Below are 15,810 nucleotides of genomic sequence, written 5' to 3' on the forward strand. Positions count from 1 at the left end.
TGCCGTGTTCCCGCCCGGCCGGCCCGCAGCTCCCCGGGCGTGGGCGAGCGTCCGGGGTCCCTCCTGCGCCGGGTCCCGCCCGTGCGCTGCGTTTCCGGGGCTCGTGGCCGGAGCCCGTGGCCGGAGCCCGTGGCCGGAGCCCGGCCGCCCGCCGCCGGCTGCGGTGGTTTCTCCGCGTGGGCTCGAGCCTCCGCGCGGTTTCCGGGGGCGCCCGCGGGCTCCCGCGTCCGGCGGAGGAGCGCCCCGCCTGCCTCCGGCCCGTCCGTCGGCGCTCGCGGAACCGGCACGAGGAGGCCGTCCGCGCCCGCAGACCCGGCTCCGCGGCGTGCACCCGGCCGCGCCGCCGTCCCCGGGTCCACGGCGTCGGCCGCGGGGACGCTTCGGGTCTCCGGTTGCTGCAGAGTCGGTCTGCGCTGTTGGCGCCGGCGAGCTTCGTACGCGGGGTTCGAGCAGCCGTAGGCGACCTGGAGGCCCGCGAACAGCAAGGGCAGCTCGGGTCCCGGGGGGGCTCTCCCTGGGATCGGGGCGGGCAGGACACCCTGGTGCAGGTGGGCGTGGCTGCTTCGCTCCGGGTTTTGCTTGGATGACGCTGGCGAGGACCCCACAGGCCGCCCCTCTCCCCGCTGCTGGTAACAGGCAGAGCAGCGTTGCTTCCAGATGACCCACCGCGCTGGGGAAGTAAGTGACCGACCTTTTTAGAAACGGAAACGACGGATTTGAATGTTGTTCTCACCACCAACGATCAGTTTTTCGAATTTCTAATCCTTCAGAGACTGAGAGTTTGAAATATCAATAAAAACGAAATTTCGGAGTGATGGAATGAAAACGGACAAAATGTAAGTCCCGTCTAAGACAGTCAACATGTAAAATTACTTTGTCAGATTGCCCTAAACAGTTCAACTTCCGTAGGTGACGGGAAACTGGAGATGGACTTAACGTGGAGGTTCGCTTGTCTGTAGGTGCTCTGAGTCTGAGGGGTTCTTCTGGAAGCCCCGTCCTGCGCCCCTGCCACCTGCCTAATGTCAGAGTGCTGCCGTGTAGAAGGCACTCAAATAGAGTCATACAACTGAAACTTCAAAATAACCCGTTGAGATGGGTGGTCTTATCTTGATTTTATAGAAATCCGAAAGGAACGGATTTGGGTGGTAAAGTGCCTTTCTTAACTCCTTGTGATAAAAAGTCACTGTAGGTACAATGTTCACCCCCCCCCCCCAAATAACACTGGAACCTGTCACTGCCTTATATCAGATGATAAAAGGGATTTTGCTGGTATAACTAAAGTTATAGGTCCTAAAATAGGGGGACAGTACTTGGATTGTCTAATCACATGAGCTGTAGAAGCGGGATTTGATACGTGAGCCAGACTTGACCAGTTGCTGCTGGACTGGGCCACAAAGGAAACAGGAGGAGAATGTGGGCAGCCGGGAGCACAGACGGAGTCCCCGCTGACAGCCACTAGGGACATGGGGACCTCCGTCTTACCACTTAAGGGAACTGAACTTGACCAACAAGCTGAATGAGACTCTTTTTTTTTTTTTTTTAAAGATTTTATTTATTTATTTGACAGAGAGAGATCACAAGTAGGCAGAGAGACAGGCAAAGGTGGGGGTCGGGGGAAGCAGGCTCCCTGCTGAGCAGAGAGTCCAATGCGGGACTTGATCCCAGGACCCTGAGATCATGACCTGAGCCGAAGGCAGTGGCCTAACCCACTGAGCCACCCAGGCACCCCGAATGGGACTCTTGCAGTGAATGCAGCCTTGCCAACGTTTATTTATTTATTTTTTTTCTTGAGAGAGGGGTAGTGCAGGGGTAGGGGTGGGGGACAGAGGGAGAGGGAACCTTAAGCAGGCTCCATGATCAGTGTGGAGCCAGATGTGGGGCTCAGTCTCAGGACCTGAGATCATGACCTGAGCCAAAATCAAGAGACAGAGGCTTAACCAGCTGAGCCTCCCAGCCAGCATCTTGATTTTGGCCTCATGGGACCCTAAGCAGAGGACCTAGTTGAGTCTACCTGAAGTCGTGATTTACAGAAGCTGTGAGGTGACGAGTATGTTCTGAACTGCCGGATTGCCGCGGTTAGGGCAGCCCCAGCAAACGAATACAGTGGTAGAGCTGGGATTGATGTAGGGGGAGCTGACCTGAAAACCAGCCTCAACCACAGTGACTGGCTGGTTGACTGATGTCTTTCCAGAAAGGAGGGTTTGAGTGAGGTTTTGACATTGGTGAGAAAACACTTGGCGGAGAGGAAGACAGGCTTCCCGAGCCCAGGCTGTCCCATGGTGAAGCCGGGTCTGAGGACAGTGCAAGAGTGGCTTGTGTTCCGACTCCGGGGTTCAGGCCACATGAGCAGCGTTAAATCGGCTTTACAGGTCGTGTGAGTGGTGACCACCAGCATTAAAAGGAGAGAAATAGAACATATCAGGCCCTTTAACACCTTAAAGTGTACTTTTTCCCAGAGAAAATTTTCCCGTAGAAACTCACCATTTCAAACCAGTGTATCTGGTGGCTCCTTTTTACGGAACTCAGTGTTTCCTTCTTGGTATGTGGATTTAGTGCTTGCTGTGTTGAGCTTTGTGTCAGGGGACACGGGCTTGGCCCTTCCGACAAGGGAGGTCGCACGGTATAGCTGAGGGTCAGATAACTGGTTGAGAAAGTTACCCCATCGCTGGGTTACTGTGTTGTGAGGATGGATATGTTGGACTTCAGAGTATCTTACTTTTCCCTTGTTGCCTTGTTGCTTCTCAGAGCGTAGGCTTTGCACAGGTGTTAACGATGTGTTATTCTCCAGGGGTTCTATTTTCTGTTCACTCACAGAGGCCATGGTTTTTTAAAGACCTTATTGTTTCTTTAGCAGATTTAAGTTGGGAGGTCACTTTGCCATTAATTAGAGTGTTCAGTGTCTGTGTGCAGCCGGAGCGGAGTGGCTGTGAGAGAGAATGGGACGGACCTGGGTCTGGAACTGTCCCTGAAACCAGGGAGGACTTGGCTGCTTCATCTGAGGCTACTGAGAACCGCTGGAGGGCACTCTGGGGTTTTGAGCAGAGCTGTGACACGACTTAGGACTCTGACGATCCCTGCTGTGTGGAATGGACTAGAGCAGGCCTAGGGCAGAAACAGGGACCTCAGGGAAGAGTCTCTTGGTGTCCTCTGTGACATTTCCTTTATGTGTCAGCGTGGCTGACCCATCATGCCTGTATTTGGGCCAATATGATTCTGGACGTTTCTGTGAAGCTGTTTTTTGGATGAAATTAATCTTCAAGTTGATGGATTTTTAGTAAAGCAGATTGCTTTCTAGATTGTAGGTGGGCCTCATCAAATCAGTTGAAGATCTGGCTAGAGGGAAGACCTAAAGCAAGAAGGAACTCTGCCAAGTCCCTTTAGACTCCGACTGCTGCCCTTCCTGGGGTTCCAGGCTGCCGGCTCAGCTGATTCTTTTTTTTTTTTTTTTTAAGGTTTTATTTATTTATTTGCCAGAGAAAGAGAGAGCGAGAGAGCAAGAGCGAGCACAGGCAGGCCGACTGGCAGCAGGGGCAGAGGGAGAAGCAGGCTTCCAGCTGAGCAAGGAGCCTGATGTGGGACTTGATCCCTGGACGCTGGGATCATGACCTGAGCCGAAGGGAGCTGCTCAACCAACTGAGCCACCCAGGTTTCACTCAGCTGATTCTTTAAAACGAATCTCTCTGTGTATGTGCGCGTCCTGTTGGTTTTGTTTGTTCGGAGACGCTCACTAACGCATCTTCCAAGCAGAGAGCGCGTGGCGGGTTAGAGCGGAACTGGGACCGTGGAGGCGGTAAGCGGGCGTGTGGTCTGCGTGTGTTCCTCAGGCGGCGGCGAGGGCTTTGCGTCTGGATCAGACACGGAACGGGAGTGGGGACCACGTGTGACCATGGACGACACCAAGGTCTCTGGCTGAGCAGCTGCGACATGCTGCCGTCTTCTGAGAAAGGCAGGGCTGCAGGAGGAGTTTGATCCGAACGCTTGGACCTGACATTACCAGTAGGTGACAGTAAGTGCAGGCGGTCTGGCGGTGAGGACAGAGACCTGGCTGGAGCCCGGTGTTTGGCGGTTTAAGGCTTAGAGACCAGTGAGCTCCCCCAGACTGCGGGTGGTGGATCCTAGCGGGCGAGTGCTGAGGGAGACGGTCCAAGGATCCAGGCCGGGAGCCCTCGAACGCGCAGAGACTGACAAGACGGAGCGAACAAAGGGGGGAGAGACGGGGCCGCCGGAAGGCTCGCAGGAAAACCCGCCGGTGGCCGTCCCTCCTCTCGGTAAACAAGCTTGCTTACTACCCCTGTGCGCGTCTCTCGGTACTTGTGTGGACTGCTTTGTGCTGTTTTCCCCACGTAAGCGCTCCCTGAGGGAACAGATGATCACCAAGTCCCCACTTCCTAGCGCCGGGCCTGACCTGGGGTAGGAGCCCAGACTCTTGTTTGCATGAACGACCTGCCGTGGTGACCTGCCGCTGTGGACTGGGGTGCGCTGCCCACTCCTGGCCCGAGGCGCGCGGTCGGCCTTCCTCCCCCGCGCCCGGCGGACTTCCCTCAGAGGGGTTCGTGCGCGCGTGTGAGCGGCCGGGCAGGCTGGTGAACATCTCAGCATCCTGGCAGCTGCGCTGTCGGGTTTCCCGGATCAGAGGAGCCTTCCCCGCTCTTGCTTTGGCCGCTGCACGAACCGCCGGCCCCGTGGCCCGGCCGTGGCGGAAGCCGCCTCCGTTCTCGCCCGCAGCGGCTCATCCAGCAGCTCGCACAGGTCCTGCCGCGCAGTCACCGTGCGGTCACCGTCTGTGGCCCCCGTCTGTGGAGCGCACGCGTTCCCGAGTAAGCCTTGGTCGCTCGGCGTCTTCGGGCGGGCGTGCAGCCACCGGGGACGGTGGCCATCGGGCCGACACGCAGACCGTCGCGGCCCGGCCGGCCTTCCTCCGTCTGGCGGCCGCCTGTCTCCCGCCGCTCGCGGGCCGTGGGCGTTGTCCCTGTGTCCGGAGGACACTGAGCTCCTGTCTGCCTCGCGGCTTCCGCACCTGCTCGTCTACCCGGAGAACCCCGCGCCGGGCCGGTGTCGCCCGAGACTCACGGCCGCCTGCCGGCCCGTTCGCCGTCTTCTCACGGACTCTCCGGACTCTCCGGTGCCTCCGCAGCCGCAGGCCCCCCGCACCTCTCCCCGCCTCTCCAATCTCTTTCAACACTTTTTCCTCCTCTGAAGCACTTGCCGTGTGCCCCGGGTCTGTCTGGCGGGTGACGAGCTCTCGGCCCCCGTCCCGCAGGACGGAGCCGAGCTTCCTGGCGCGGAGAGCCGGGCGGCCGGCGCGGGCGGCTCCCTCCGAGCTGAAGGTTTTCAAGAGCCGCGTGTTCATTTGTGTGCGTGTGTGTCGACTCCTTTGTTTCTTTCTTGGTTTTTATTTATCCTTCCAGAAAACTGGAAGGCGCAAAACTGCGTCTTTGCTTGCCTGTGGCCATCCCAGAGGAGGTGTCAGGTGGGCCCTTGACCGCCTTTGGAGCTCAGAGGGGAAGTCGGGGCTGGAGGCGTGCGGGGCCCGACAGACGCGTGTCCCCGCCCGGTGTGCCCTGACACCGGACAGGCCGGCGGCTGCGTCCAAGGCCGCTCGTTCATCTGTCAAGTGGGAATAACGTTGCGTGCCGTCAGGGACTGGATGAGGGGCCGCCTGCCGCGCTCCACACAGTGCCGGGCCCGTGGCCGAGCGACCTCACGGTTAAACGGCCGGGTTTGCTGCAGATGCGGACTCCGCGGAGCTCGCCGTGTGTCCCCTACGCGGCTGCTGGCGGGGCCGGGGGCGGCGGCTGCTAACGGTTTCCCAGCTCAGGCTTTTAGCCCCTGAGCCAGGCTCTGTCTCTGCAGAACCGGCCTGAAACTCGGCCGTCTAACTCCCCATCTGCACCACCGCCCCCGCCCGCCCCCTTTGACCTTCATCTTCTGGCCGGCTTTGCGGACTGGAAGCAGCCCAGCATGTAGAGCGCGGGCTGTTAATATTCTGGAAGTTACTTGTGTTAAAATTCCTATTTGGTTTGTAGGTTTTCTCAGAACAACTGTAGTTTTAAATTCCCCCCTGTGCTCTCGCAGGAAATGTGGTTATTAGGTCATTGTCCGAGTGAAGTGAGAGATGGAGGCTTTGCATACCATGATGCCGTGCGTTCCTTCCGCTGCCCTGAACGTCTGGTTGTGGAGCTAAGCGACTGTGTCGTGGGGACCTGGGGCAGTGTGGGGGTCGTGCTCCTCCGGGGCTGGAGGGTCACTAGCTGCCTGCCGCCTCCGCCGCTGCGGGAAGCTTCGGACGGGAGGGACTTAACAAAGTCCTCTTCTTCACGGCGGGCAGGGACCGTGGGTCCTCTCAGGAGGGTGGTGGGATTGGTCGTCTTTTGTGTGGCGGCTGATGGAGGTGCTTTGTGGGGAGAAAGGAGCGTTTGGGGCCCTTTTGTGGTGTGTGTTCACTAATGGGGTGGGGTGAGGTGGCCAGTTCTAGTGCCACATGTCACAGACTCCCTGTTGTTTATTTATTTATTTATTTATTAAGATTTTATTTATTTGTCAGAGAGAGAGAGCGTGTGCGTGCACGAGTTCACGGGCAGACAGAATGGCGGAGGGAGAAGCAGGCTTCCTGCTGAGCAAGGAGCCCGATGTGGGGCTGGATCCCAGGACGCTGGGAACATGACCTGAGCCGAAGGCAGAGGCTTAACCCACCGAGCCACCCAGGTGCCCCATCCCTGTTTAAAGCAGAAATTTTGTTACCACCGTTGAGGCAGTAATAATAAAACTCTTGTTTATCTTGTGTTCACTGGACAGTAAGCAGTTATGGGGTTCTGGGGGTACTTGGCTCTCCCACAAGCAGTTTCTACTCTGAGGCTTTTATTTTTATTTTTTTATTTTTTAAAGATTTTATTTATTTACTTGAGAGAGAGACAGTGAGAGAGAGCATGAGCGAGAAGGTCAGAGAGAAGCAGACTCCCCATGGAGCTGGGAGTCCGATGCGGGACTCGATCCCGGGACTCCAGGATCTTGACCTGAGCGGAAGGCAGTCGTCCAACCAACTGAGCCACCCAGGCATCCCTACTCTGAGGCTTTTATAGTGATTAGAGAGTCATAGTTCGCTCATGAAAACAATCAAAAGGGAGGAGGAGCGAGAGGTGTCTTTATTTTAGATCTACTTAGGGCTGTGTTTCCACTTACCTTGTCTTATTAAACTCTGGTCCGGCTGACATCATTTATGACACAGGATTAAAGACCAAACGGAGGCCCTTTCAGAATGGTGTAGCTGTTGGCCAAGAGGCCAGGAACAAACAAGTCAGAAGGGTTTTTTTGGAGCAGATACTGAATTCTAGTCTTAAATAGTTTTCTTTTAGAGGGGAAAAAACAAATCTCCAAATATAAAGTTGTAAATATTGGGTACCTTGGACTTAATTTTTAAGAATGATAAAGATTCTTGGACTTTATAAAAAAAAGTTAATCCAAAGATTAGTTTCCTTACTTTAATGAAATTATAAAATACTGAATTTTGTATACTGAATATTTGCTATATTTTCAGAGAGAACTGGAGGGGTGGGGGGGAGGGGAGAGAATCTTAAGCAGGCTCCGTGCCTGGCAGGGAGCCTGACCTGGGGCTCGACTCCATGACCCTGAGATCATGACCTGAGCTGAAATCAAGAGTCGGAGGCTTAGCGGATTGAGCCCCCCCAGGCCCCCCAGAATATTTGCTATTTTTAATGAACCCACTCTGTCTCTTTTTATTGATACCATATAGAGCTCTTTTTTTTTTTTTTTTTTTTTTTACTTTCCCATAATGTTAATTGGGATTAAAAATGTAATTTGTAACAAATCTGAATGTCGGAGTAAAACACCTAACTTAGTCTTTAAACTGCACATGATTTCCTCTGTCACAGCCCATCTCCCCTTCCCTGCGGAGAATGACTGAGCTCGAGTCAGTTCTGTGTTACAGTGTAAAGTCCGATTCCCATCAGTCACTTGTTTTATTCTCTGCGTAGCTTCAGGATAAAAGGTTAATGTCTAATTTTCACACAGAATTTGTCCAATTCCATACTTGTTCCTGTGAGATGTTTGAAGTATAAGAAAATACTTCAAACATTTTTTTCAAAATGTGTAGGAATCATTTTAGTTAAAAGTATACAGTTCAATGAAACATCGCCTTCTTAGAGTGGGTAAAAACGGGACACTATTTAAAACATGGGACGCGCAGTTAAACACGACTTAACATCTGACTTTGCAACAGAGAAACGTGAAATCACATCACTTTTTCATATTCTTAATACTAAGAATTCTTCTAAAGAGGGCCATAAAAACTCTTCCGGTTATAAGTAACTTAACTCGATGGGTAATAATAGGGTAGGTTCCATATCCTATGTGAGAACACTGGGAACTTGTTCTTTGTGGTTTTGTCCACGTAGCTGGAAATCGTGGGTATTTCGTCTTTATCGGAACTCCTGGAGCTTGTGCCCAGGATCACAGACGGAACAGGACGGTCTGTGTCCCCTGACTCTTCTGGGCCTTCTTGCTGGTTACCTTTGCTAGGACTGGTTAGGAAGTCTTTCAGAACTTGCTTGAAGATGTAGACTATTTCCCATGGCAGCACATCGTTTTCTGCTAAAACTTCTCGAAATCTGTGGGGAAACCAGTAATGATTATTCAGTTCAGAGACTTTCTTTTGTCGTTTCTGTGTATCTGCAAAATACAGCCTAAATACCGTGATCCTACAGTAGTTGCTTGCTGTTTGCGTAATCTGCGTATTCCTTTAAAATTATGCATCTTAGTAAAGAAATTCTGCATATGACTTAAAAATATTTCTTAGCCAGTCTGTCCTTGGGGATTTTGGTTCTAGGTTTTTGATACCCACTGTTAAAGAATTTACATGATAGAATACAATTTCCAGTCTAGCTGTATGAGGAACTTAGACTCTACAGTAGCAAAATACCATAAAAGAGAACATAGTATTTTTACCTGCTGAGAATAGTTCCAGTTTGACAAGGCTGAACTTGGGAGCAAAGGACTTCAAGTTGTCTTTGTTCGGTAGCTGGGATGGTCGCGTAGGGATTCTGGTAGTTTCTCAGCCAGCTGTAATCCACACCTGTTTTTCTCACTTTCTGTTCATTTTCGATCTCTTGTATTAATCTCTCTCGCTCCTGCAGATGCCATTTCAGTTCCCGAAGCAGAGTCTTCGTCACGGCTTCGGAGCCAGGGTAGTGTGTGGGTTTGTAGGAATCATATTTTGGCCACTTCATCCAGCCAAAAAGTGGCATTTTTAGCCTGTGGAAATATTCTCACTTGTTTATTTGCACCAAACGTTGTGGTTCTGATGAGCAAAGAGCAAATAAATTTGCCAGAAAAGTGTATGGGTTTTTCACTGGTTAGGTATGCAGGTCAGAATGAGATTAGAGCGTGGATTAAAGCTTTGCGTTTTCTAACTAGGTCAGTACCAAAAACCAAGCTTTGAAAATACATTTACGTGGCTAAGCAGCAACGAAATCTACCCAGTCAGAGATGATCTGGGGACTGAACGTTCTCTGAAAATAACATTGACACTTGCTATTAAAAGTTCTTAGGAGGCTTTAAAACATGAACGGAGAGGAAGTGCTATCTGGAAGCGCCCCTCGGACCGAGGTTTGGTGCAGAAAGGGTTTCGAGCGTACCTGGTGCGTTGGGTCCGCTGTGGTGGTGCTCCCAGGGACTCTGCTTGACTTGGCGGTGAAGCTGTGGTCACTCAGGCGTGCGCTGGGCTCCTGGCTGTGGCCCCTGTTGGAAGGAGGGAGCCCCCTTATTTACCCACAGAAGCTGTATTTGAAATAAATAAGCTTCTGTGTTAGGAATGAGGTTGTGATGTCTTCATTTAGAGAGAATGCTCATTAATTCACCTTGTAAGTGAGCTAGACGAAATGACAAAAATAACTTACTATTCTGCACGAATTACACAGAACAGTCCACCTTCTGAATGTAGCTCTGTCTGTTTGAGAAAGATGCCGGCAGCAGTGGGCTCTGGTCCTAAACGCGCTCCGACTTGTTTGGTAACGAAACGGGAGCGACAGTGTGGGGCAGCACGGATGCGCCCCCGGCTACGGGGAGACGGTCGCGTGGTGGCTGCTCTGCCGTGCGTAGCTGTAGGTCACAGTTTCGTGCTGTATTTTTATGCCTGTAGAGCGCTAAAAATAACCTCGCTGCCTTTATTCTTCAGCTTACCTCGCAGGCCATCTAGAAGCCAGGTCACTGTCCCCTCCCCTGAAAGCAGGAAAAACAGTCTTGATGATTTGTGAAATACCCATTTTGAGAACATTTGTTGTGATTGAGCAAAGTAGGCAAAGAAGGCTTATTTTATCTGGGGGCGCCTGGGTGGCTCAGTGGGTTAAGTGTCTGCCTTTGGCTCACGTCATGATCTTGGGGTCCTGGGATCGAGCCCCACATCCGGCTCTCTGCTCAGCGGGGAGCCTGCTTCCCCCTCTCCTGCTCCCACTGCTTGTGTTCTGTGTCTCTGTGTCAAATAAAATCTTTAAAAAATGAAAGAATGCTGGTATCTGCCTTGTGAAACATTTAGTAAAGGTTATTTTTTATACTCATTCTGTTTCTTTTTCTAAATAGTAGTTAAATTTATGTATTTAAGCAAGTCATAATGCCAGAGGACATAAATGCTGAAGTAGGTGACTCCTAAAATATACTTTATAATTTCTTTAAAAACATAGCAGTAGTAGATTAAGGTTAGGGAAAGATTAGAGATCTAAGAACGTACGGAGTTGAAAACAAAGTCTTACGATTCCCTACGGCAGATCGAACATCCCTGGGCGCTCTCCTGGAGCTGAAGGTGAGACGCCGACGGGATGCTCCTGGCCGGCGGCGCGCGGGTCGGGGGCGTGTGGTCGTGCTCAGGAGCGGACGGGCCTCTCGCTCTCCAGTTCCCTGGTAAGTGACTACATAGTGGCTTTTCCTTTTATAACATTTGTTTCTCGGTTGCCTTTTCCGACAAGTGAACCATGAAGAATAGCCAGGGTTTACATCAGACCCGAATGTCATGCCTGATCAGGACTGACGCGTGTGGTCAGCCCGGAGGTGCTGCAGCTTGCATGTGAGAAAAGCCGGTGTCAGCCCGTGTTCTCGTCAACGAGAAGGATTTCACATCACATTGTGGGGAGTATGAGAAGGAGAGGAGAGGAAAGTTTATCACGACACAAGTGTCCTACCAGATTTTCTGTCAAAGTCACGAAGAATCCTGACCTGTCTCCCTTTGAATAACCTCGTTACTGCTTTAATTCCTAAAGTTTTGGTCTCTGAGGTGGTAAGAACAGCTATCAGACCGAGATCGGGTATGGAACATGAACCCGGTTTCTTTCTGGGGCTCCGTGCTGTCTTGCGTTGTCGCTTGCTCTGCCCCGGAGCGTGTCCTGATGCCTCCCGAGCCCACGCGGACCGTCTCAGGGGCTCACACTGACTCTGTCTTTTGAGATGTTTATTCTCTTTCTCTTTTCCATTTACCCGCATCATAATTCTTTTTTCCAGGACCCAGTTTAAAGTCACCTAAGTTTTCTTCCGTCGGAGGGAGACAGCAGCCTGTTTTCCTTGGCTCTGGTGTTCCTTTGAACCTCTAGCAAGTTTGGTCCGTGTTCTTGTTCGCTCTCCGCCCTGCTTTCTACTTCCTGAGCAGGCTGTGCCCCGCCCTCCGCTGGGATTGCTGGCTTCCCGTCGCGCAGCACGTGCTTGCTGCCTGTGGGTGGCCTGATGCTGGCTGGGGACCCAGGGACACCGGAGGACCTAGTCTCTTCCCTTGCGGAGCCCACCTTCCAGTGGGGAGCCAAGGAGGAGCACCTGAGTCGTCAGTCAGCTGATCACAGATTGGGGGTGGCGAACCCACTGGAGGCCCGTCCCAGTTCCATGTGGAGGTCAGAGGAGGGCTTTTTGGGGAGAGGGAGTCCTTTGAATGGAGATTTGAAGAGAACTGAGCTACTGCACAGAGAGCTTCTCCAAGACCGCCTTCCTCTTAGCACCTGTCTTGCCGTTGGGACGACTGCGCACGTCCGACCCTCGCGGAGCTTTCCTTAGGAGTCAGCTGACATTTGGGACACCTTCCTCTGATGTGTTGCTTGTAGAAACCTGTGTTTGTCGTACTCCGGGTACACTACTGGTATCGTATTATCCATTGTATTTTTTCTGTCCTAGATCCCGAGATTGTTTGATTGAAGTAGAGCCCGAGTACTCTGGTCACGCTCCTACCATACGACGGAGATGGGGGGTATAAGTACTGGTAGATCAGGGCCAGAGAGCGCCTTTGTGTTGCTCCTCTCTGTCAGGCTGTGATCAGATTAACTTGGATTTTAAATATTTTAGTAAGTTGAATAAATGAGTCATTTCTAATGAGTTACTACCTTAGGATATTTTGTGTGGAAGATATAAAATTTAAAACTATGAAGCTGGTCAGTTTCTTTTTTGGTCTTTGTCATTGTCTTCTCACGCGGTGTCCAGCAGCATCTGATAGCAGTGAAGGGAAGACTCATCACTGTAAGGACACTGAGAGCAAAAAAAAAAAAAAAATAAAATAAATTCCTTTGCTACTGGATTTAAAGTTCTGGATTATTAGCTGGTAAAGATGCGGTTAAGGGGTGCCTGGTTTTGGCTCAGGTCATGATAGCAGGGTTGATAAGCCCAGCGTCCAGCTCCATGCTCAGCAGGGGTGCTCTCTCTCTGCCCCTCCGCCCCAATAAATAATAAATAAGTAAATAAATATGTCTTTAAAAAAGATGCAGTTAATATTTTTTATATTTAAAGATTTTATTTATTTATTTGACAGAGGAGAGAGACAGCGAGAGAGGGAACATAAGCGGGGCGAGTGGGAGAGGGAGAAGCAGACTCCCGGGATCATGACCTGAGCTGAAGGCAAGAGACTTAATGACTGAGCCACCCAGGTGCCCAAGATGCAGTTAATTTTTAAGGAGACACTAAAACTGTGTTAAATTTCTTTTCCCGGTATGTTTTTTCTTAATATTTTAAAAATACACAGATGCATACACTTTTTAAAGTTAAAATTCACGTTTATAGGGACGCCTGGGTGGCTCAGTGAGTTAAGCCTCTGCCTTAGGCTCAGGTCATGGTCTCGGGGTCCTGGGATTGAGTCCCGCATCGGGCTCTCTGTTCATCGGGAAGCCTGCTTCCCACCCCCCCGCCTGCTTCTCTGCCTACTTGTGATCTCTGTCAAGTAAATAAATAAAAAAATGTTAAAAAAAAAAAAAGTCGCGTTTATATCGGGTTGTGCGAATGTTCCTGATCTGCGGGAATTGCTGGTGTACTCAGGGCCGCGGGCGGTGGGTGTTTTGTGAGTGGCTCTTGCTCTCGCCCTTCAGCCTTGCTAGAGACGTCGTTCGTCAGCTTGTACGGCATTTAGTTTGTTGATATGGTCCTTTCTGACTTTTCCTTTTCGTGCCCCTGTTCAGGAAGGCCTTCTCTACTCCAAAGTTCTCGAATGTTGGAGAACATTAGCTTTACAGGCCTAAAACCACAAGTACCTGGGGTTCGAACCCGTTTGGAATTGATCTGAGGTTGGTGTGAGGTGTAGGGTTCCCAAACTGGAGAGCCAGTAGCTAAACCGAGTGGTCATTGCTCCGTTCTGCAGATTTTCCACGTTCTCCGCATGCCAAGTAGTTGTGTGTGTCCTGGGTGTTTTGATGTGATGGGCCCTGGGGTTTGTTTAAATCCTCTGGCGAGTGCAGCTCTGTGCCGGGGGCGAGTTCTCCCAGCTGCCGGGTTCGGGGTTCCCTTGTGTCTGTCCCGCGTGGTGCCACCTGCTGGCCGTTGTGTACTTCAGTCCTGGGTCCTCAGTCCGGGGTGGGGGGGGGGGGCTGTTGCGGTCTGCGCATGCTCCCGCAGCCTCCAGCCTCCAGTCGAGCCCACTAGCTTATGGACGGCCTTGGGGGGTGGGTCTCGAGTTCCCAGAGGCTCTCCTGTCTCTTCGGTCTTTCATTGCTCCGCTCCACCCTGCGCTTCCTGCCAGGGCAGCTGCCTGCGTTCACCTCTGGGGTCAAGCAGTGGGAGGACCCCGGAGGAGTAAGGGTCTTCCCTATCCTCTGGGAGATGGGGTTTACCCTCCTTAGAGCCTGAGGCTCTTGCTGAGCCCTGGAACATAGAGAAAGGAGAAAAGAGAAAAATTGGGGACTGCCAGCACTTTGAGCATTTGGGGTCCCTTTTCTTGCTCCCCAAGAGCACTTCCGGGGTGCTCTATGCCAGGACCCGTGTCTACATTGGGTCCTGCGGTGAGTTCAGCTCAGGGGACAGCAGAATTAAACGGTGGCAGGTGCACCGCCGGTGGCCTGCTCGATGCTCGGGCTGCTGGTCTGGCTCCCCGTCTCCCTGCGTCATCCTGCGGGCACGGGTGCAGCCCACACGTCTGGTCTTCCCAGCAGTGCCGACCAGGGGATCATTCTTGACTCTTGCTTTCTCGCAAGGACCTAGTTCACCAGCATCCACGGCTCCCCTCAGCTGCCGCGGCTCTGGTCTGGGCTGCCTGTCTCTGGCCTGGGTTGTTGAGCTAGGGTGTCCGGTGCTCTCCCCGCTCTGGCTGCGTCGTCCCGGGCCACCTCACCCGGCTTCTGTGGCCGTGAGCCAGCCCGCTCGAACAGGAGTTCGGTGTTGCTGTTTCTCCGTCCCCGCTTAGAGCCCCTGGCCCTTAGAGCAGGAGTCACACTCTTTGTCACCAGTGCCTGCCGGCAGCCTGCCCCACCGTCCCCAGGAAACACCCCGCTTCCCTGTACCTCTGGGCTTCCCCGCTGCTGCTGGCTTCCTCGGCGTCCTGACTCCGGTGGCACGCTTGTCCCGGGCTCCGGCTTCCCGCCGCTGTCCCTCAGGAGCCCTCGCCCCTCCGTGGGGTGACGGCCCTCCTCTCGCTGCCCGTCTTCGCTCTGATGTCAGCTCAGCATGGGTCACGTGGCAGCCGCCCCAGCGTCTCGTCTCCTGGTTGGACTGCTCTCTGTCTAGCCTACTGTGCTTGCCTTTATTTTTCTTTTCCTGACTAGACTGGAAGCTCCATGAGGACCGTCTGCCAGCTGCTTTTTGGGGGTGGGGGGAGGAGCGGTGGCAGAGGGAGAGAGACTCTTCAGCAGGCTCTGTGCCCAGTGTGGAGCCCAGTGTGGGGCTCAGTGTGGGGCTCAGTGTGGGGCTCAGTGTGGGGCCTGGTGCCACCACCCTGAGATCGTGAGCCGAGCAGAAATCGAGTCTTCACTAAACTGACGGAGGCCCCCAGGCATCCCCGGGGCTGCCTTATCCCAAGAGCTTACGACAGTGCCTGGTGTGGAGTCCGCCCTGAATACTAATTTGATTAATGAGTGTCAGGTAAATGGTAACCAAAGGAATGCCGCGGTTAGCCATGACTGTCCGGCGGAAAGTAGAATTTAATGCAAGTAGCATCTTATTAAAGTAAATCTTCTACTTCAAGACTTGGTATTGTATGGTCTTCTCTGTGACAGCAGGGGCATGAAGTACTGAGAACGTGTCAGAACTCATAGTGTCTTTTGCATGTCGTTTTGCAGTTGTCCTTTTTTTTTTTTCTTAACATCTTGGATGTTTTTACCTGCTAGTACGGAAACAGCTATGACAGTCCTTGCAGAGATGCGTAGTAAGTGGGAGCGCGCCGTGGCCGAGCTCGGCTCTCTGCCGGACGTGGTTTTCAGGTCTTAACCTTTCCTCGTGTTTGGGCCCTTCCACCCTGGAGTCCCGTTCAAATGCCCCGTCACTAACGAGGACGTGTGTGTGATGGCTCCTGCACTGGAGGGACGGTTCGTTGAGGGCGAGGACGTTGTGTTGTTTCCTGCATGTCTCGTGGCC

At 52.6% G+C, this 15,810-nt stretch overlaps 1 protein-coding gene across 1 annotated transcript; it reads right to left on the bottom strand.

Annotated features, from left to right (window-relative positions):
* Positions 1–8,307: 8,307 nt before the first annotated feature.
* RD3L (RD3 like) lies at positions 8,308–10,086 on the bottom strand. Its single transcript, XM_059183285.1, has 4 exons — positions 9,912–10,086; positions 9,651–9,753; positions 8,962–9,267; positions 8,308–8,624 (listed from the first exon to the last, which is right to left on the bottom strand). The coding sequence occupies exons 3-4, from the start codon at positions 9,258–9,260 to the stop codon at positions 8,327–8,329; spliced, it is 597 nt and encodes a 198-aa protein (XP_059039268.1). The 5' UTR covers positions 9,261–9,267; positions 9,651–9,753; positions 9,912–10,086; the 3' UTR covers positions 8,308–8,326.
* Between the last annotated feature and the right edge of the window lie 5,724 nt (positions 10,087–15,810).

This window comes from Mustela lutreola, chromosome 7 (assembly GCF_030435805.1).
Source record: "Mustela lutreola isolate mMusLut2 chromosome 7, mMusLut2.pri, whole genome shotgun sequence".
Lineage (NCBI taxonomy): Eukaryota > Metazoa > Chordata > Mammalia > Carnivora > Mustelidae > Mustela > Mustela lutreola.

Excerpts from the sequence above, each read along its gene's own strand:
- RD3L (XM_059183285.1), bottom strand. The coding sequence starts at position 9,260 with ATGCCACTTTTTGGCTGGATGAAGTGGCCAAAATATGATTCCTACAAA. Across the intron at positions 8,625-8,961 it reads ACTGGAACTATTCTCAGCAG|ATTTCGAGAAGTTTTAGCAG; the intron begins GTAAAAATACTA and ends GTTTCCCCACAG.